Consider the following 16,809-nt stretch of genomic DNA (forward strand, 5'->3'; position numbering starts at 1 on the left):
AACTAACTAGTCAATCTTAAAGATCAGCAGGCACACCCCAACATACATATTCCCCACATTTTGACTGTTTTTCTTTTAGTGACTCACTCTCAGAAGTGAATAGAAAGCCAAAGCCACAAACATAAGACCAAACCAGAAGAGGGAAAAGACAAAGCACCTGGAAATTTAAAATAAAGCAAAACTTTTATTTAAAATATTATGAGATTTTTTTTTAAATGGTATGATAGTCAAGGATACGTTTCAGATAGTAAAACATAAAGTCAAAGAGAAAGAAAAAAGATAGCAAATCAGAAAAACATCAAGGAGGTCCAACATCCAGCTTATAGGAAGAACAGAGAAAACAGAAAAGTATAATACCAAAAACAAACCACAGCAACCAGATTTTGAAGACTGAGCTGAGCCTTTGCTTGAAAGGATCCAGGAGGGTCAAGCACAATAAGTGAAATTTACACTGGTAAATGTCAAATCTCCAGAAATGGAAAAAAAAAAGGATCCCAAAAGCTTGTGGGAGCAGGGGAAGAACTCCGAATGGCACAGTATTGCTAGAAATCAGAGGTGCTTGTACTTCAGTTTGAGAGCTTTCTGTTTTTAGTTTTTATTTATTTATCTGGCTGCATGGGGTTTTCACTGCTGTGTGCGCACTTTCTCCAGCTGCATCAGGCTGGGGCTGCTCTCGAGCTGGGTACACAGGCTTCCACTGTGGTGGCCGCCTGTGTTGCGGAGCACGGCTCTAGGCGCGCAGGCTTCAGTAGCTGCGGCTCCCGGGCTCCAGAGCACAGCTTTGGCACACGGGCTTAGTTGCTCCAAGGCATGTGGAATCTTCCCGACCAGGGACTGAACTCACGTCCCCCTGTTGGCAGGCAAATTCTTAACCAGTGGACCACCAGGGAAGTCCCTGAAAGTTTGTTTGTTTTTAAGGGAGTAATGTCTTAAAATTTTTTTAAAGAAAATGATCTTCAACTAAGAAATCTAAATTGAGCCAAACCAGTATTCATACATGAGGATAAAATTTAGACATTTTTGGATATTCAAGGATTCAAAAACAATAGGTTAACCAACAAAATTAAATGTATTTGAATGAGAAAATTATCACTAGGTCTTTGACACTCTTGGAGCATTTGGACAAAACTAGCAACAGGCATAAAGAAATTACACAATTTTTAATGGGGCAGTTAAACTATAAGAAATAAAAGCTACCAAGAAAATCCTCATCACCACCACAGTATTCCATCCCAATCATAAAATTAACTAACATTAATTGAACCAAAACTTGTGATATAAATATGATGAAAAATACAAGAAGGTGGAGGAAAGGCTACTATAAGGGCTAAATCCTCAACTTACTGTAACAGGAAGTATAAACCTGTCTAAAATTAATAAATTTAGAAAATGCAATGTAAGCATCCAATTTAGAAAGAGATAAATCCCAGTATACACAGTTTGAAGAGTTAAAAGTACCTGACTATGGGAAGCAAAACTGGAATCAGAGACAGGTGAGGCAGGAAACTACTCTTTTTCAATATAAACCTTTTAAATGCTACTTGGTTTCATTAAAAATTCTTGTATTACTTTGATAAAAACAAATTCATTTTTTATTTTTTTAAATTTTTCATTCAGTTCTTTGTGTCTTTCTTTTTCAAAGCTTCCTATTTTTTTCCTACTTCTTTTTCTGGCTGTGCCATGTGACTTGTCGGATCTTAGTCCTGTCCATGAATGGAACCCAGGGCCACGGCAGTGGAAGTGCCGATCCCTAACCACTGGACCGCAAGGGAAGCCTCTCCTTTTCTTAATCTAGAGATGGAGAGTGACTCTGTAAGTAAAAACAATGGCAACATGAGAAATGATCAACAGATTTAAGCACCAAAAAGCTTAGAGAATATATATTACCAGAAATCATTTGAAATACAATTTAAGAGTGAACTGGCACTTCTCATATCCTTCCTGGCCACAATAAGTAAATTGAGAACTCAAGTACAAGGAAAAAGGCAAATGTTTCACTGAAGTAACTCTGACAGAGTGGAGAATATACAGCCACACCTGGAGAAAGAGAACCGGATGGCAGATGAGCCTAAGCTGTGAGCAGAGCAAGGCCTCTGGCGGGGCTGAGCCACAGTGGGAAGACACACTGATAAGGGCTAAAGCAGGCAGCTCTGTGCTGCACACAGAATAAGGGTGCATCTCAAGACTGTTCCTCTCAAGATGACCCCTGGAGTTCTCAACTGCTAAGATTAGTTTATACAAACAATGACACATGAAAATCTGAAAACCGAGACCCAAACACTGGGCCTGAAATAGATGACAAGAACTAAATTCCGGAAGTTCCCTGGGAGTTCCCATGTGAAGGATGTATATGGCCCAGCTGACGACCATCACCCCCTACCTCCAGTCACTGTCTTGAGGAGAAGCGCTTCTCTCACCAGGAAAGGTTCCAACTAGCAGCTTCAAAGACTAACCAAGACAGAAAGCCAGGATGGAACTAGGCTTGTGCTCCCTAGGAGTAAGGGCCTTGACTTCCTTAAAGATCACCACAACTCGAACTCTGTTTAAACCTGCCCCCACAGGGCAGCAAATCCCCAGGCCAGGATGAAGCAGGGACCCTCATACCCTAAAATGGATGGGCCCAAAAGAAACTGCACCATCAGATGTGTCAAAGAATGATGAGTGTTCTGGTTTGAGAAATACCCTCTGCAATTAGTTCACTGGCTTTGGTCTCTCAATGGTTCACTTTAACACTATTAAGTTAGATGGGGGTGAGGGTGGGGGATGGTGGTGGCTGAGGATCCCTAACCTTCTGGAGTATATTTAATTTCTCTAAAGCATACAATGAATTAGGGAGCAGAGAGGAGTATCCTGCTGACCAGAGCCCAAGCACAAACCAGGGGGAGTCAGGATAAGGCCCAGGCTAACAGATGTTACAGGCTTCACTGGGGACTTCAACAGTAAAGAATCCACCTGCCAATGCAGAAGACATCCCTGGGTCGGGAAGATCCCCTGGAGAAGGAAACAGCAATCCATTCCAGGATTCTTGCCTGGAAAATCCCATGGACTTGAGGAGCCTGGTGAGCTCCAGTCCTTGGGATCGCAAAGAGGTAGACATGACTGAGCGATTAAACAAAAACAAGAGATGTTTATGCACTCTATTGAGGTTCTCTGGGCCAAGGTCCATGGACATTTACAGGCAGCAGTAAGCTCTCTGACAATGGAAGCACTCACACAGAAACAATCATTTATCAAGAACGTTACGGCTGGGAACCTGCACTCTTTCTAAGGCAGGCCAAAGCTCATCTTTTCTACCAGCTAAGAGCAGGCTGATTATGGTCTCAGAGATATACAACCAATACAATCAGGCTCCTTTCTGACTCTAAATACCACCCTGATATCCTGTTATTTAAAAATCTGAACTGGTATAAAAAAAGGTTCTTGGACTTCTATGATTTCTATTCTATAATACAATAACGTATTGTTCTGTGCTGCTAAAACAACCACATAAAGTAACCTCCCTGTATATGCAACTTCTCTGTGTGACCAAATCAGATTTCCTTCAAGATGATACAGTTCAGCTCAGTCACTGAGTCATGTCCAACTCTTTGCGACCCCATGGACCGTAGCACGACAGGCCTCCCTGTCCATCGGCAACTCCCAGAGCTTGCTCAAACTCATGTCCTTTGAGTCGGTGATATCATCCAACCATATCCTCTGTTGTTCCCTTCTCCTCCTGCCTTCAATTTTTCCCAGTATCAGGGTCTTTTCCAATGAGTCAGTTCTTCACATCAGGTGGCCAAACTCAAGATGACCCAAGTACAATTTTTCTATCAATCCACCCTTCAACACTAAATCTGTTCCAATCTTCCCCTCTCCCTCCCTTTGAAGAAAACTGCATAATTCTTAGTAGTAAGCCAAAAAAGAGGAAAAACAGTAATTGCAGTATTAAAATCCACAGGTTTAAAAATGGCAAATTTCAACCTCTGGCTCAAACTTCCCCAGTTACTAAAGTACCACCTAGTTTAAAGAAACATAACCCCAAATCAGTCAAACACACAGAAGCCAACGTCAGGGCAGAATGAGATGGGAGGAGGGAGGAGAGGGAAGTAGAAGATAAAATAAGGAGTACCAAAAATAAGTGTAAAAAAAAAAAAATTAATAGGAAAAAGTAAAAAGGCACAAAGAGGGCAAACCTTGAAAAAGTGCAAACACAAGACACGGCAGCATGGAAAACAACGAACTGATTAGGCAGGAAAACATCATTCACATGCTACACATTATCTTTTTGAAGGAAAAGATTAAAAAGATACAGGGAGGAAAAAATCATTACCAGGTTAGCTGCAAAGCTAATGTCCTCAAAAGAATAACCAGAACTATATGTACTTAATGTAATCAAGGTCAATTTGGTCATGCCCCATCCTTCCCTAAATCTTGAAAAGAAGAATGTGAGGGTGGCAACTGCTAGGCAGGATCTAGAAATCTGTGGAGTTTTAATGCAGGGCGATTTAAAAGGCTTACCGTGGGACGTGTATTTGGAGGTGCTGATTCTTCTGTGCACACAGACAAGACAGACAGGGAAGGCGTCTGGGGAGGGGTCAGGGTTGGCACCTCTGTGCCACTGTCCAAGTTCAAAGCTGAAAGCCCAAGGGTAGGATGCCCATTGAGCTCACTGGCACTGCTTTGGGTGGAAGGCTTTAGGAAATTCCAGAACGTGCCACTGCGGAGGCAGGATGTGCTATGGAAAGTGCTTGCCATCTTGGGTGTCTTCTGACTGCTGTCATCAGAGTCAAGTTTGGGGAAGGACAAGGACTTGATATTGCTCACTGCAGGAATGGGGGGGAGGGACACTTTGGAAGACAGCGACATCTTTTCACAGTTGCCCAGCTGTGGTAAGGTTACAAAGCCATTGGGTTTGTGAAGAGGCTTGAAATCTAGGGTGGCCCGCTCCAGGGAGGCCAGGACCTCCTCCTCCTGTAGCACAGACCCAGAGCCACCTCGAGGCAAGTTACTGTCCAATAACTGGGCCATAATGGGTCCACTGGTTCCCACCAGAATGTTTCTCAGCTCTTCCTTCTCATCAATAGTTTTTAACTCCAGATTATCAAACGGGTCTTCTTCACACTCAAAGTCAGCAGGATTGAAGTCTGCCTTTGTGTGGGGCGGGCTGAGAACTTTCTGTTTCGGGGCACTGCTGCTGACGCGAGTCGGGGTGAGGATGCTGTTGTGCTGTAAGCTGGCGAGGATGGGGTTCATAGGAGGCGGCATGGTGGCTGCACTGTGCGTCTTGGAAAAGCTCATCTTGCTGTCGCCCTCTGGGCCACTCTTAGAATTCACTTTAGCTTCTGCTTCCTCAGCCTTGCGCTCTGCTTCCCACTGGGCTTCTTGGATCTTCTTAAGATCTTCAGCCCACTCAATGGTTTTCTTTTCCAAGGAGAAGTCATACTGCAAAGATATATCAGAGAAAGGTGTGAACCCAGGAGGCCATCGCTCCCCCACCGAATTCACTTATTTCTCACCCTGGGACAAAGGAACTGGACAAGGCAGCATTTAAGATGTATGGGAGGATCCCACCTCAGGAAAACTAAGACTTCCTAAGCTTGTAAGATTTAATCAGACTTTGCTCCCTGGTTACGTAGAGAAATTAATGAGAAAGAACTCCCACCATCTCTAATCATATACCGAGGTCATATGTACCTTGCGGCTTCCTGTGCTTCTCTCCCCTCAGGCCATTTCCCTTCCTAGAATTCTTCACTGGTGGCTCAGGCAGAACTCAACCACCTCCTCTATGAGGCTTTCCCGATGGCCCATTCCTTCCTCTGAACTCTTACATAGCATCTGTCTCTACCATTTGATGCTGAGCACATGTGACCACATGAAATCTTTCTCTAAAACATTTCTGCAACACTACCACAAGCCTCCTGTGGGCAGCAACTGGGCTTTAGACACTGTTAAGATCTCTATTATCTAACACAATGTCCTCTGTATTCAATATAACAACAGGCTCTAGTATTTAAGAAGCACTTACAAGGTGCCATGCATGATTCTAAACACTTTTTATGTATTAGCTCTCTAGATTTCCTCAACATTACAACGGCTATGCTCAAGTTCATGACGCTGCTAAATGGTAGAGCCTGGATCTGAACCCAGGCTGACAATATAGTCTATGCTCTAAACCACTACCAAATTACAAAGAACAGATTGTACTCTAACTGTAGGAAAAGTGCTTATTAAGAAATCTAGACATATTCAAATTAAGATTTTTACAGTGCAAACTCAACAAAAACAAACCACCTCATAAAAATATGGCCAGAGGATCTGAGCAGAATCTTCCAAAGAAGCCATACAGATGATCAGAGGCACATGAAAAGATGTTCAACATCACTAATTATTAGGGAAATGCAAATCAAAACCACAATAAGGTATCACCGCTCGCCCATTAAAATGTCTATTATCAAGGCGGCAAGAAATAACAAGTGTTGGAGAGAATGTGGAGGAAAGTATTGTTGGTGGGAGCGTAAACTGGCACAGCCACTGTGGAAAACAGTATGGAAACTTCTCAAAATAATTACTATATAATTCAGCAATTCCACTTCTGGGTATTTATCCAAAGAAGACACAAAGACCAATTCAAAAAGATATAGGCACCCCTGTGTTCATCACTATTCACAATACCAAGATACAGATACAATCTAGATGCCCATCAATGTGGATAAAGAAGATGTGGGGGAGGGGTATGTGTTTATGTATGTGCAATACACACACACACACACACACACACACATACATACACAAACACAATATGAAATTAAAACAAGATGAAATTTTGTCACCTGCAACAACATGGACAGACCTTGATGGCATTATACTAAGTGAAATAAGTCAGAAGGTGAAAGATAAATACTGCGTGATTCCACATGTATACACACACAAGCATACAAAACAAAACAAGGACACAGAGAGAAAACAGATTAGTTATGAGCCAAGGGACAAAAATTGAGTAAAGAAGGTCAACAGTGTAGTAAGAGAAGGAAACTAAATTCTGGTGGTAAGGGTACTGCAGGGTATACCCAAGTCAAAACATAATGCTGTATACATGAAACTTCCACAAAGTTATGAATCAATGTTACCTCAATTTTCGACAAAAAGATTTTACAGTATAAACTGCACAAAAATTCCCTTCAAGGTTCCTTAATAGCTTTAAGCACTGTCTGACTCTTTGCAAACCCATGGATTACAGTACACCAGGTTTCCCTGTCCTTCACTATCTTCAGAATTTGGTCAAATTCATGTTTGTTGAGTCGGTGACACCATCAAACCATCTCCTCCTCTGTCACCCTCTTCTCCTGCCTTCAATCTTTCTCTCCCAGCACGAGGGTCTTTTCCAAAGAGTCGGCTCTTTGCCGCAGGTGGCCAAAGTATTGGCGCTTCAGCTTCAGCCATCAGTTCTTCCAATGAATATTCAGCGTGGATTTCCTTTAGGATTGACTGGTTTGATCTCCCTGCTGTCCAGGGTACTCTCAAGAGTTTCAGTGCTACAATTCAAAAGCGTCAATTCTTAAGCACTCAGCTTTCTTTATGGTCCAACTCTCACATCCAAAACTGACTTAGAAAAACCATAGCTTTGACTATATATAGACTTTTGTCAGCAAAGTGATGTCTCTGCTTTTTCATATGCAGTCTAGGTGGGTCATAGCTTTTCTTCTAAGGAGCGTCTTTTAATTTCATGGCTGCAGTCACTGTCCGCAGTGATTTTGGAGCCCAAGAAAATAAAACAGTCACTGTTTCCACTTGCAGCTTCAAGTATAAAGTATAGATCAATTTATAAAAATTTCATTTGTATACTTGGAAAAAATTACCTATTATATTAAACAAAATTCACCTAGAACAGGAGTAAAAACCTCTGGTGTTCACCCTAAGGCAACAAAGCTAAACAGTGTGTCTGGAGACACAGTAAGAGTAAAGAGGGGAAAGAGAGAGGAAAGAGGCCTACCATGACAAGAGTCTCAGAGTAGAAAAAACACTGTAGAAGAAAGTAGGGTTCATCCCTAAACCTTTCAGCTGCAAACAGCACAACAGAAGCCTGGAAATGCACACATCCAGAAGTTCATTTACACACTCCTGAGTCAGTTACTGGGCCTCAGAAAAACACCAGGGGTATCACAGGGCTTCCTTTCTCCCTCTTAACGGAACAGTGAGAAAACACTGGCCAAAGGTTGCTGCTTCTAACTAGGGAGGAAATTCAATTTTGCAACTGGTTTTGCCCACCAAAAACAGGTGTGACCAACTTCCCACTACCTGTAAACACAGATCTCTGAAGTTTTACTCCCGAAAGCAACTGGAAATTTCTTTCCTCTGTAATAAACCCTTGAGTTTTTTTTTAAGTTACCAAAGTAATGTAGAACACTTGGCACACAATTTAAAAAAAAAAAAACAAAACAAAACAAAAAATTAGGAGAATTACTACACTGAAAAAATGTGATTTTTGAGTGCGCAATAATAAGTAACAGCATCTAATATTTATGGAGTACTAGGAATCAGAGTAAGCATTATAAATGCACTATTTTACATAATCCTTATAACAATCTTTTAAGATTACACAGCTATTACTCGGCAATTCCAGCCCATGAATCAGTGAACCAGAGTCTGCTCTGAGCTGTGACACTAAGGGCCACCCTCCAGTACTGTGGCCGCCACTACTGTTTCATTTTCAATGAAAACTTTCTGGGCCTGGGTAGAAGGTCGCCGTATGATTTACTGATTCGCTTTGAGGACTTTTGATCTGAAACCCAAGGGCAAATATGAAAAAGTTACACGAAGCTTCAAGCTACCTGTTTAGGGCTCTAGGTCTGATTCCTTTCTGGATGGAGAGGGAGCAGCACCAACACCACAGCCTAACCGCCTCCCGGAGACCCGAAGCAGCCAAAGTTTAAGGGATCTAGCTGCAGTTCCAGAAAACACTGCAGCTAGCCCACACAGGAATGGAGCTTGGAGCCTTGATCTCCTCTTTTGTCATTAGTGGGCACGGGGAGTATGGCAGGCAAAGAACCAGGCACTCATTAGGGCTTCACACAGCTCAAAAAGAAAATTCCCCGCAAAGCCAACAACAGCAACAACTGTGGGATTCTAAACAAATTTTCTGAATGATTCAATGAGGCAGTGAATAATATGAGAACTACTGAAATAAAATGTAGGTGTTATTTTATTGCTAATAATGTCCTGCACACAGGGTACTATTTACTCAATATTTGTTGTTGCCAATAAAAAAGCCACCAGGCAAACAGAACAAGGTAAAACTTCATATGGGAAATTGCCATCTCTCCTGGCTCAATAAATTCTCCATACAAAAGGAGGATCAATTCAGTATACAAAAACATGTAAGATATTCAACATTACCTGAAACTAGGGAAATGTACATCAGAACCACCATAAAGAGGGACTCCCCTAGCAGTCCGGTGGTTAAGACGCACTGCTGTCACTGCAGGGGATGTAGGTTTGATCCCTGGTCAGGAAACTAGGCCCACATGCCACACCGTGAGGCCAAAAAGGAAAAAAAAAACAAACCATGAAACCACCGCACACCCATAAGGATGTATATAACCAAAAAGACAGATAACAAAAGTTGGCAAGGATATGCAGAAACTGGAAACTTCATGCAGTGTAGGCAAGATTATAAACTGGTACGGCCACTCCAGTCTGGCAATTCCTCAAAAGGTAAAGCAGTTAATATATAATCCAGCAATTTCACTCCTATGTACATACCCAAGAAAACTGAAAGCATCCGTCTGCACAAAAACCTGTATACAAATAGTCACAGCAGTATTGTCTAAAAGCCAAAAAACTGGAAACCATCAAAAATGTCTATCAATGATGGACTTCCCTGGAGGTCCAATGGTTAAGACTCCTAGCTTCCACTGCAGGGTGCACAGGTTCAATGCCTGGTCAGGGAACTACGATCCCACATGCCACTCAGTACGACCAAAAAAAAAAAAAAATCTATCACCTGATAAATGGATAAACAAACTGTGGTATATCAACACAATGGAATTATTCAGCTATAAAAATCAATGGGTAAAACTTGAAAACATCATGTTACATAAAATAAACTTATCACATATGTATTTATATAGTCATATATAAAAGACTAAATATTCTATTATTCCATTTATATGATGTTCCAGAATAGACAAGTTCATGAAAACAGAAAGTAGTTTTAGTGGTTGCCAGAGTTTGACGGGAGGGGAAAATAGGGAGTGACTACTAATGTACACTGGATTTCTTTTTGGGGTGATAGAAAATGTTCTGGAATTAGATGGTGGTAATGGTTATACAACTCCAAATATAATAATAAAAAGACTCCACTTATTTGCATACCTTAAAAGGGAAAATTTTGTGGGTATGTGAATTATTTATCAATAAAGCTATTACTTAAAAATATAATAAGTTCTCCCACTATGATTATTCCCTACAAAGACCAGAAGGAAAAATAAAGTTTTTATTATTTTTTGGCTGTGCCATGCCACTTGTAGGATGTTAGTTTCCCAACCAGGTATCAAACATAGGTGCTCAGCAGTGAAAGCACAGAATAATCCTAACCACTGGATTACCAGGGAATTCCCAAATATTTTTTTCTCCCAAAGAATACACTTTAGAGTAACATGGCAATGCTTTAGTAAATTCCCTGTCTTTACCAAGAGGTTGTATTTTAAAAATCTAAAGTCACAGAAATAAGTATTTGAGTGAGTAGTGTACCCTTCTGTTTTTCCATGTAACTTCTTCTCTAAACTATAAGCTCCTCAAGGACAGTGTAAGGCATTTGTCTCTATCCTCAGCCACAGCAGAGTGTCCCTCAAAAGCAGGCATTCAGTAAGTGTAGGAAGTCACATAGCATGGGGGCATTTGCTGCTTTCAAGATGTAATTTTATACACTTATATATAACTGAGCTTTAAAGATGCAAGGACTGAAAAAGAAGCTATTGAGGGAATGGCATTTAAGCACAGTCGAGAAGAATAAATAGATTTTTAACAGGCAGACCATTTTCAGTATGGTGAGAAAGAGGAGACTATTTCAAGTGGATATAACCACTCATGAGACAAGCATGATACAGACAAATAATACATGTAGTACATTCAACAAACCACTAGTATTCTGGTTTGGAGGGAATATGGAGGAGATGATAAGCTAAGGTACTCAACCATTATCTTATATCTAGACTTGATTCAGTAAGGGTTGGTGAATCATTGTAAGTTTTTATATTCAGGGATATTATTCTAGAAGCACTATGAAAAATAGAAGAAAAATTCTGTAAGCTTCTCTGTAAGCAGAGGAGCCCATTGAAGAGACTACGGAAATAGCCCAGGTGAAAAACTAAGGTAAGGAATAAACTGAATGGCAAAGGGAAGACACAGTAGAGAGAAAATATTATGTAACTTGAGTGACCAAGAAGGTAATGAGCACATTTATAGAAGGAAAGAGGAGAAGAAGCAAATCAGATGAGCAATAGGAATTTGTTTTGCACAAGGTACAGAACCCCAGGAACATACAACCTAACAGATTATACAAGATCTGTAAAAGATATAGAAACATATACAAGGCGCTGGGCGGGGGTGGGGGGGGGAGGGTGTGCATATGTGCATGCCTGTGTGTGTGAGAGACAATGTGAGCCGAGCAGTAACAGGAGCTATCAGAAACATAAACAAGAGATAGATTTTTTTTTCTATTGCACTATACATTAAATTCTTACTCCTTAAAATTGTAAATGTACTAAACTTTAACTAAAAATTACTACTTACCTGTACTTCTCTGACAACCTGCAAACAATCAGGCAAGGAGAAGCCAATAGGAAGACCAACTTTAGATGGTGTTTTGAATTTGTCTCCTATCTTAAATGGGACATCATCAAGGTAACTGAAAGTCCCTACAATCAAAAATAAAGTAGAAAATATCAGCAAAGAACTTATTATTTGTTTTTGTATAATCTTATGTCTAGGATACAACATTAATTTATGCTATCCTAAGACTAGAAGTTACAGAGTTCCTTCTCTGACTGCTTACCTTTTCCTGACCCTATATCTCTAAGGAAGAACTCTCACTTGAGGCTACTTGATTTTACTTTGGTTGGGAAGATCCCCTGGAGGAGGGCATGGCAACCTACTCATTTTCTTGCCTGGAGAATCGTCATGGACAGAGGAGCCTGACAGGCTACAGTCCATAGGGTCGCAAAGAGCAGGACAGGATTAAAGTGACTTAGCACACATAAATACTTGGCACAAAGGCCAAAGTACCCATAGCAACCTAAAAGGCCTCCCCAAATGCCCATTTCCTCTCTTGCCCTCAACTTCTGGCTTACTGCATTAGGTCACAGCGATTCTCTATTCCTCAACCATGACGTGGTCAAAACTACCTCAAAAAATCTGCCCTGGCTGCTCCCTCTATCTGGAATGCTCTTCCCTCAGATAGTCACATGGCTTACTCCTTCACCTCCTTCAAGTCTTTGCTCAAATGTCACTTTCTAAGTGAGGCTTACCCTGACCACCCTTTTAAAAATTACTCCCACACCCTAACCACCGTAATCTCACATTACTATCTATGTTTCTCCATAGCACTTATTACCTTCTAACATATTATGTAATTTTCATTTTAATTGTATTTATTGTCTGTCTTGCCCAATGGAATACAAGTAACTTGCAAGTATTTAAGTTTTATTTACTGAAGTAGTCTCAAAACCTACAGTACTGCCCAGCACATATAAGGCACTTATTAAATACTGCTGAACTGATGACAGAATCTTGATAGAATCTCCACAAAAGAACCTCTTTGGTTAGGATTTCTCTACTCCAGTAAGGATCATTTTTTAATTAACACAAAGAACTACCCTAAAAAAAATTTTAAAGTGATATTTTGGAGATGTGGAAGGAAAACCAGACAAGACCAGAGGAATCAGACTAGGATTATCAGGAGACACAAACCATACACAACTGAACTGCTTTTAACTCCCTAAATGTTCTCTGTCCATCACAGATGAGTAATACAGAAAAGACGGGACATTATAATCTACTGACAGGACCAGACAAAACGAAGTCGTTCCTGTCTATGAATCTTACGAGGTGTACACTCCAAATCAGACCATCTTTTCTTTTCTGGATCAAGTCTGGGGCTAACATGCTGGCAGAAGTATCAGGGACAATGAAATACAGTTGATAAAATAAATTTTGCTTTTTTAATATTAGCAGCTGGTAGAATAAGGCTTGTTTCTGGGTCTCACACACATACATCTTCTTGAGTATTCTCATGGAAAGATTAAGACAATTACACATCTTCCATGAAGAGGCTTCTCTTAATAAAAACTCCATAGATTTCAAGACTTATCAAGGTCAGGATATATTTGTAATCTTGTCATCATTCCCATTTCCCAAGAGTAGTAGACACTGCTCTGATACACCTGAAACCTCCAACAGAAAGAAGGCTCCTGTTCCTACCCTTGGGGGAGAGGTTCTACCTCTTTCCCACATAACCTCTGGCTAGAATTAAAACATTTTAACTGTCTCTCACTTAGATAGTAAATTAAATCCACAACTGTGTTCAATTTAATAATTTTTCTGAGGCACAACCATAATTGTTAACGTTCTCGGAAAGTTTTCATATTGGTCATATTTGTGTAAGTGTTTGCTCAGGTGCCAATGCCTGTCACATTCCCACCCTTATTTACTTGATTAACTATGTCTTGTTCTTTAAGAATGAGCTTAAGAAAAACTTCCTTCTCAATCTCAGAACAGGTCTTATCACTCTGTATTATTAAGTGTGTTTCCTTATACCCCCTGCCTGCCGCCCACCAAAGACTGATCAACACTTTGATCAAATTGAGCACATCTCATGAGAGTAAAGACCATATGGTCTTATACTTCTCTTAGTATTTATTAAAACTCAAAATTATTTACCTAAAATGGCAAAGCTAGTGGTGAAAAGGTTCTAACAGATATTCATGCAAGATGTAAGCACATTTGTAAGGTTCTGCAGAAAGTCACAAAATGTACCAGAGGTATCTCAGACAGTAAAGCGTCTGTCTACAGTGCGGGAGACCTGGGTTCGATCCCTGGGTTGGGAAGATCCCCTGGAGAAGGAAATGGCAATCCACTATAAGACTACTGCCTGGAAAATCCCATGGACAGAGGAGCATGGTAGGCTACAGGCCATGCGGTTGCAAAGAGTAGGACACGACTGAGCAACTTCACTTCACCATCATAGCTTGCCAACAAAACCCTGGTTACAACACTAAAACCTTCTGTCACTTAAAATGCTTTACAGTATAGAGATCAAAAGCAAGGTTCTTTTTATTTGTAGAGAAGTTTTACCTGTTTTCCATGAAAACAGGTGCTCAAAAGTTACTGAAAGAGTCTACCTTCGGCTAGCGCCCTGATTAACTGGAAACAAAGCTGGAACTGGTATTTTCTAAGAAGCACTGGAAAGACTTACAGTCAAGTTGATAATCACAAAATTAAGTCTTCTGTTTAAGAAAATTTTAAGTACACAAAGTAGGTCCAATTATATGACACATATATATTTTAAAACTCCTATGTATAATAATACTTATGTGCATATATGATACACAAATATAAGAAAACCTATCCACGTTAATACTAACAAAATTTTTTTTAATGAATAGTTCTTTTAGAGTTTGGTAATGGGGAGTTAAGGGGGGAAAACTATTTTAAAAAGTACTTAAGATATGTGAGCCAAATGATAATATCTTTAAAGAAAGGTGTTCAGTTTCCCCGCACACCTTTCAGTTAGAAAATTATGACAGTGCTGTATATGCACACAGATGACTTCTATTCTATAAACAGAAGTAGGTCTCGGCTTAAGGACGGACCAGATCAAGTAGAACACCTTGAAACAACTGTGATTCCCCTTTATTAGCACCAATTACAGGTAACTGGTTTAAAAAGCAGTTTCATTTCACTAACATAGCCAATCCCCCAGTGATTTACCACATTCTCTAACCTTCTGCTCCCTCCCCCAGGCTTTGTTAACAGGGAATGAGTAAAGAAGTTTCATGATTATTGGGAGGAGGGGTTAGAGCTAAAAGGCAAAAGGGATTTAAGAGATAGCAACAAAAAGCAACTTTTAAAATAATGGACAGAGATTAGTACAACTGAATAAGGTTGCTTTGAGGATTACAAAGAATAATTTTACAAATATAACCAACTATACCTTAGGAACTATTCATTTTTAGCCAATATATCAGAATATCTATTTAAAAACATCAATTTCTCTTGTATCTCAATACATTTTATTATTAAATAGATTCAATAAAACCTCAACCACATGGCCAAGAGAATTAAGCTCTGTGGCTAACAATTTTCTGGCTCAACCCAAGTTACCTTTTAGTTTCAGTCTTTATTACTGAAGATCCTTCTAAAACATCTGAGACCATTACCCTCAGTTTCATTTAAAAAAACAAAGTACATCTCTGATGGAGGGGTTGTTCCTTGAGGTCAGTTTCTGCACACCGCTTGCCATTATGCCATGACAGAAGGAAACAGGCTCAATGTGTAAACGACTCAGGATAAATTCTGAGAAGTTTTCATTCTGTTTCCCTTCTTTCTAAATTGCTGATACATTTATGATCTTGTAACCTCCCTGATTTTCTGGAAAAAAAAAAAAAAAAAACTAATTCTACATGGGGATAGAAATTCCTAATAGAGGGTAGCAAACAGATTACGCTTAATGCAGATTTTACTGTGCGTTCAAATTGAGGTTTTTTAAAAAGAAGACTAGATCAAATTTAAAATTAGGTGAAAATGGCAATTCCATTAACTATCATTACCTTAAAGCTGTAAATCAGGTTAACAGTTGCAAAATCAGATCCATAGATAAATGGAGAGACAAACATACACACATATACACACATACAATTATGTAAGTATCACTACAAGATAAGAAGTCAAAAGGAAATGGTATTCATACCCTAACAAAAAAAAACAAGATAACCTACAAAATCAGCTTTTTAATATGCAGGGTCTGGCGTTAAATCAAAAATAAGACACACACACACAAAAAAAAAAAACAAGAAAAAGTGATTCACCATCAAAAGAAGAACCCAAATTCAGGGATAGCAAAGGTACTGGAATTCTCAGAGAATTTTAAAACTGTAATCAATGTGTTAAAGGATCTAATGGAATAATAGGTGAACATGTGTGAGCAGATGGGAAATTTCAACAGAGAAATGGAAAAAAGAGAGACAAATGAAAACACTAAAAATTCAGTATCAGAGAATAAAATTTTTGATAGTTCATAAGCCAGACTATGCTAATCAGAAGAAAATACTCAGAAGAGGAAAGAATTAAAGAATTTGAAATTAGGTCAAAAGAAATTAAAATAATTAAAACACAAAGAGGGAAAAAAAAAGGAACAGAGTCTTAAGAGATCTCTGGGACAATATCAAACAGCCTAATGTGCATGTGATTAGTCTCAAAAGGCTGAGAGAGAGATATGTAGCAAAAGAAATGGGAGAGGAGATAATCGCTGCAAATTTTCAAAAGTAGTAAAAGACATCAACCCATAGATCCAAGAAGTTTAGCTAACTTCAAGCAGGGTAAATATGTAGAAAATCACACCAGGGCACCTCATAGTCAAAATGTTGCAAACAAAAGCTAAAATCTTAAAAGAGGGGAGATGGGCATCATATTTTGTACACAAGAAAGTGATTAAAGGATGGCTGACTTCTCTATATTACACTGTTACTTACAGCAGTAACACATCAACTTTTAAAACAATCTATGGGCTTCCCTGGCAATTCAGCAGTTAAGACTCAGCTTCCACTACAGGGG

General features: G+C 39.7%; 1 protein-coding gene across 12 annotated transcripts in view; it reads right to left on the minus strand.

Moving 5' to 3' along the window:
• UBAP1 (ubiquitin associated protein 1) overlaps positions 1–16,809 on the minus strand; it is a 67,021-nt gene that overhangs the window by 5,128 nt on the left and 45,084 nt on the right. For 7 of the 12 annotated variants that reach the window (XM_004004135.6, XM_060410877.1, XM_042243091.2 and 4 more), the window contains 2 exons: positions 11,773–11,897; positions 4,501–5,424 (listed from right to left, as the gene is read on the minus strand). In XM_004004135.6, coding sequence (XP_004004184.1) covers positions 4,501–5,424; positions 11,773–11,897 — 1,049 coding nt within the window. The remainder of the gene's footprint in view (positions 1–4,500; positions 5,425–11,772; positions 11,898–16,809) is intronic. The other 5 variants (XM_015093072.4, XM_060410881.1, XM_060410883.1 and 2 more) reach the window with 1 other exon arrangement.

Source organism: Ovis aries, chromosome 2 (genome assembly GCF_016772045.2).
Source record: "Ovis aries strain OAR_USU_Benz2616 breed Rambouillet chromosome 2, ARS-UI_Ramb_v3.0, whole genome shotgun sequence".
In the NCBI taxonomy this organism is placed as follows: domain Eukaryota; kingdom Metazoa; phylum Chordata; class Mammalia; order Artiodactyla; family Bovidae; genus Ovis; species Ovis aries.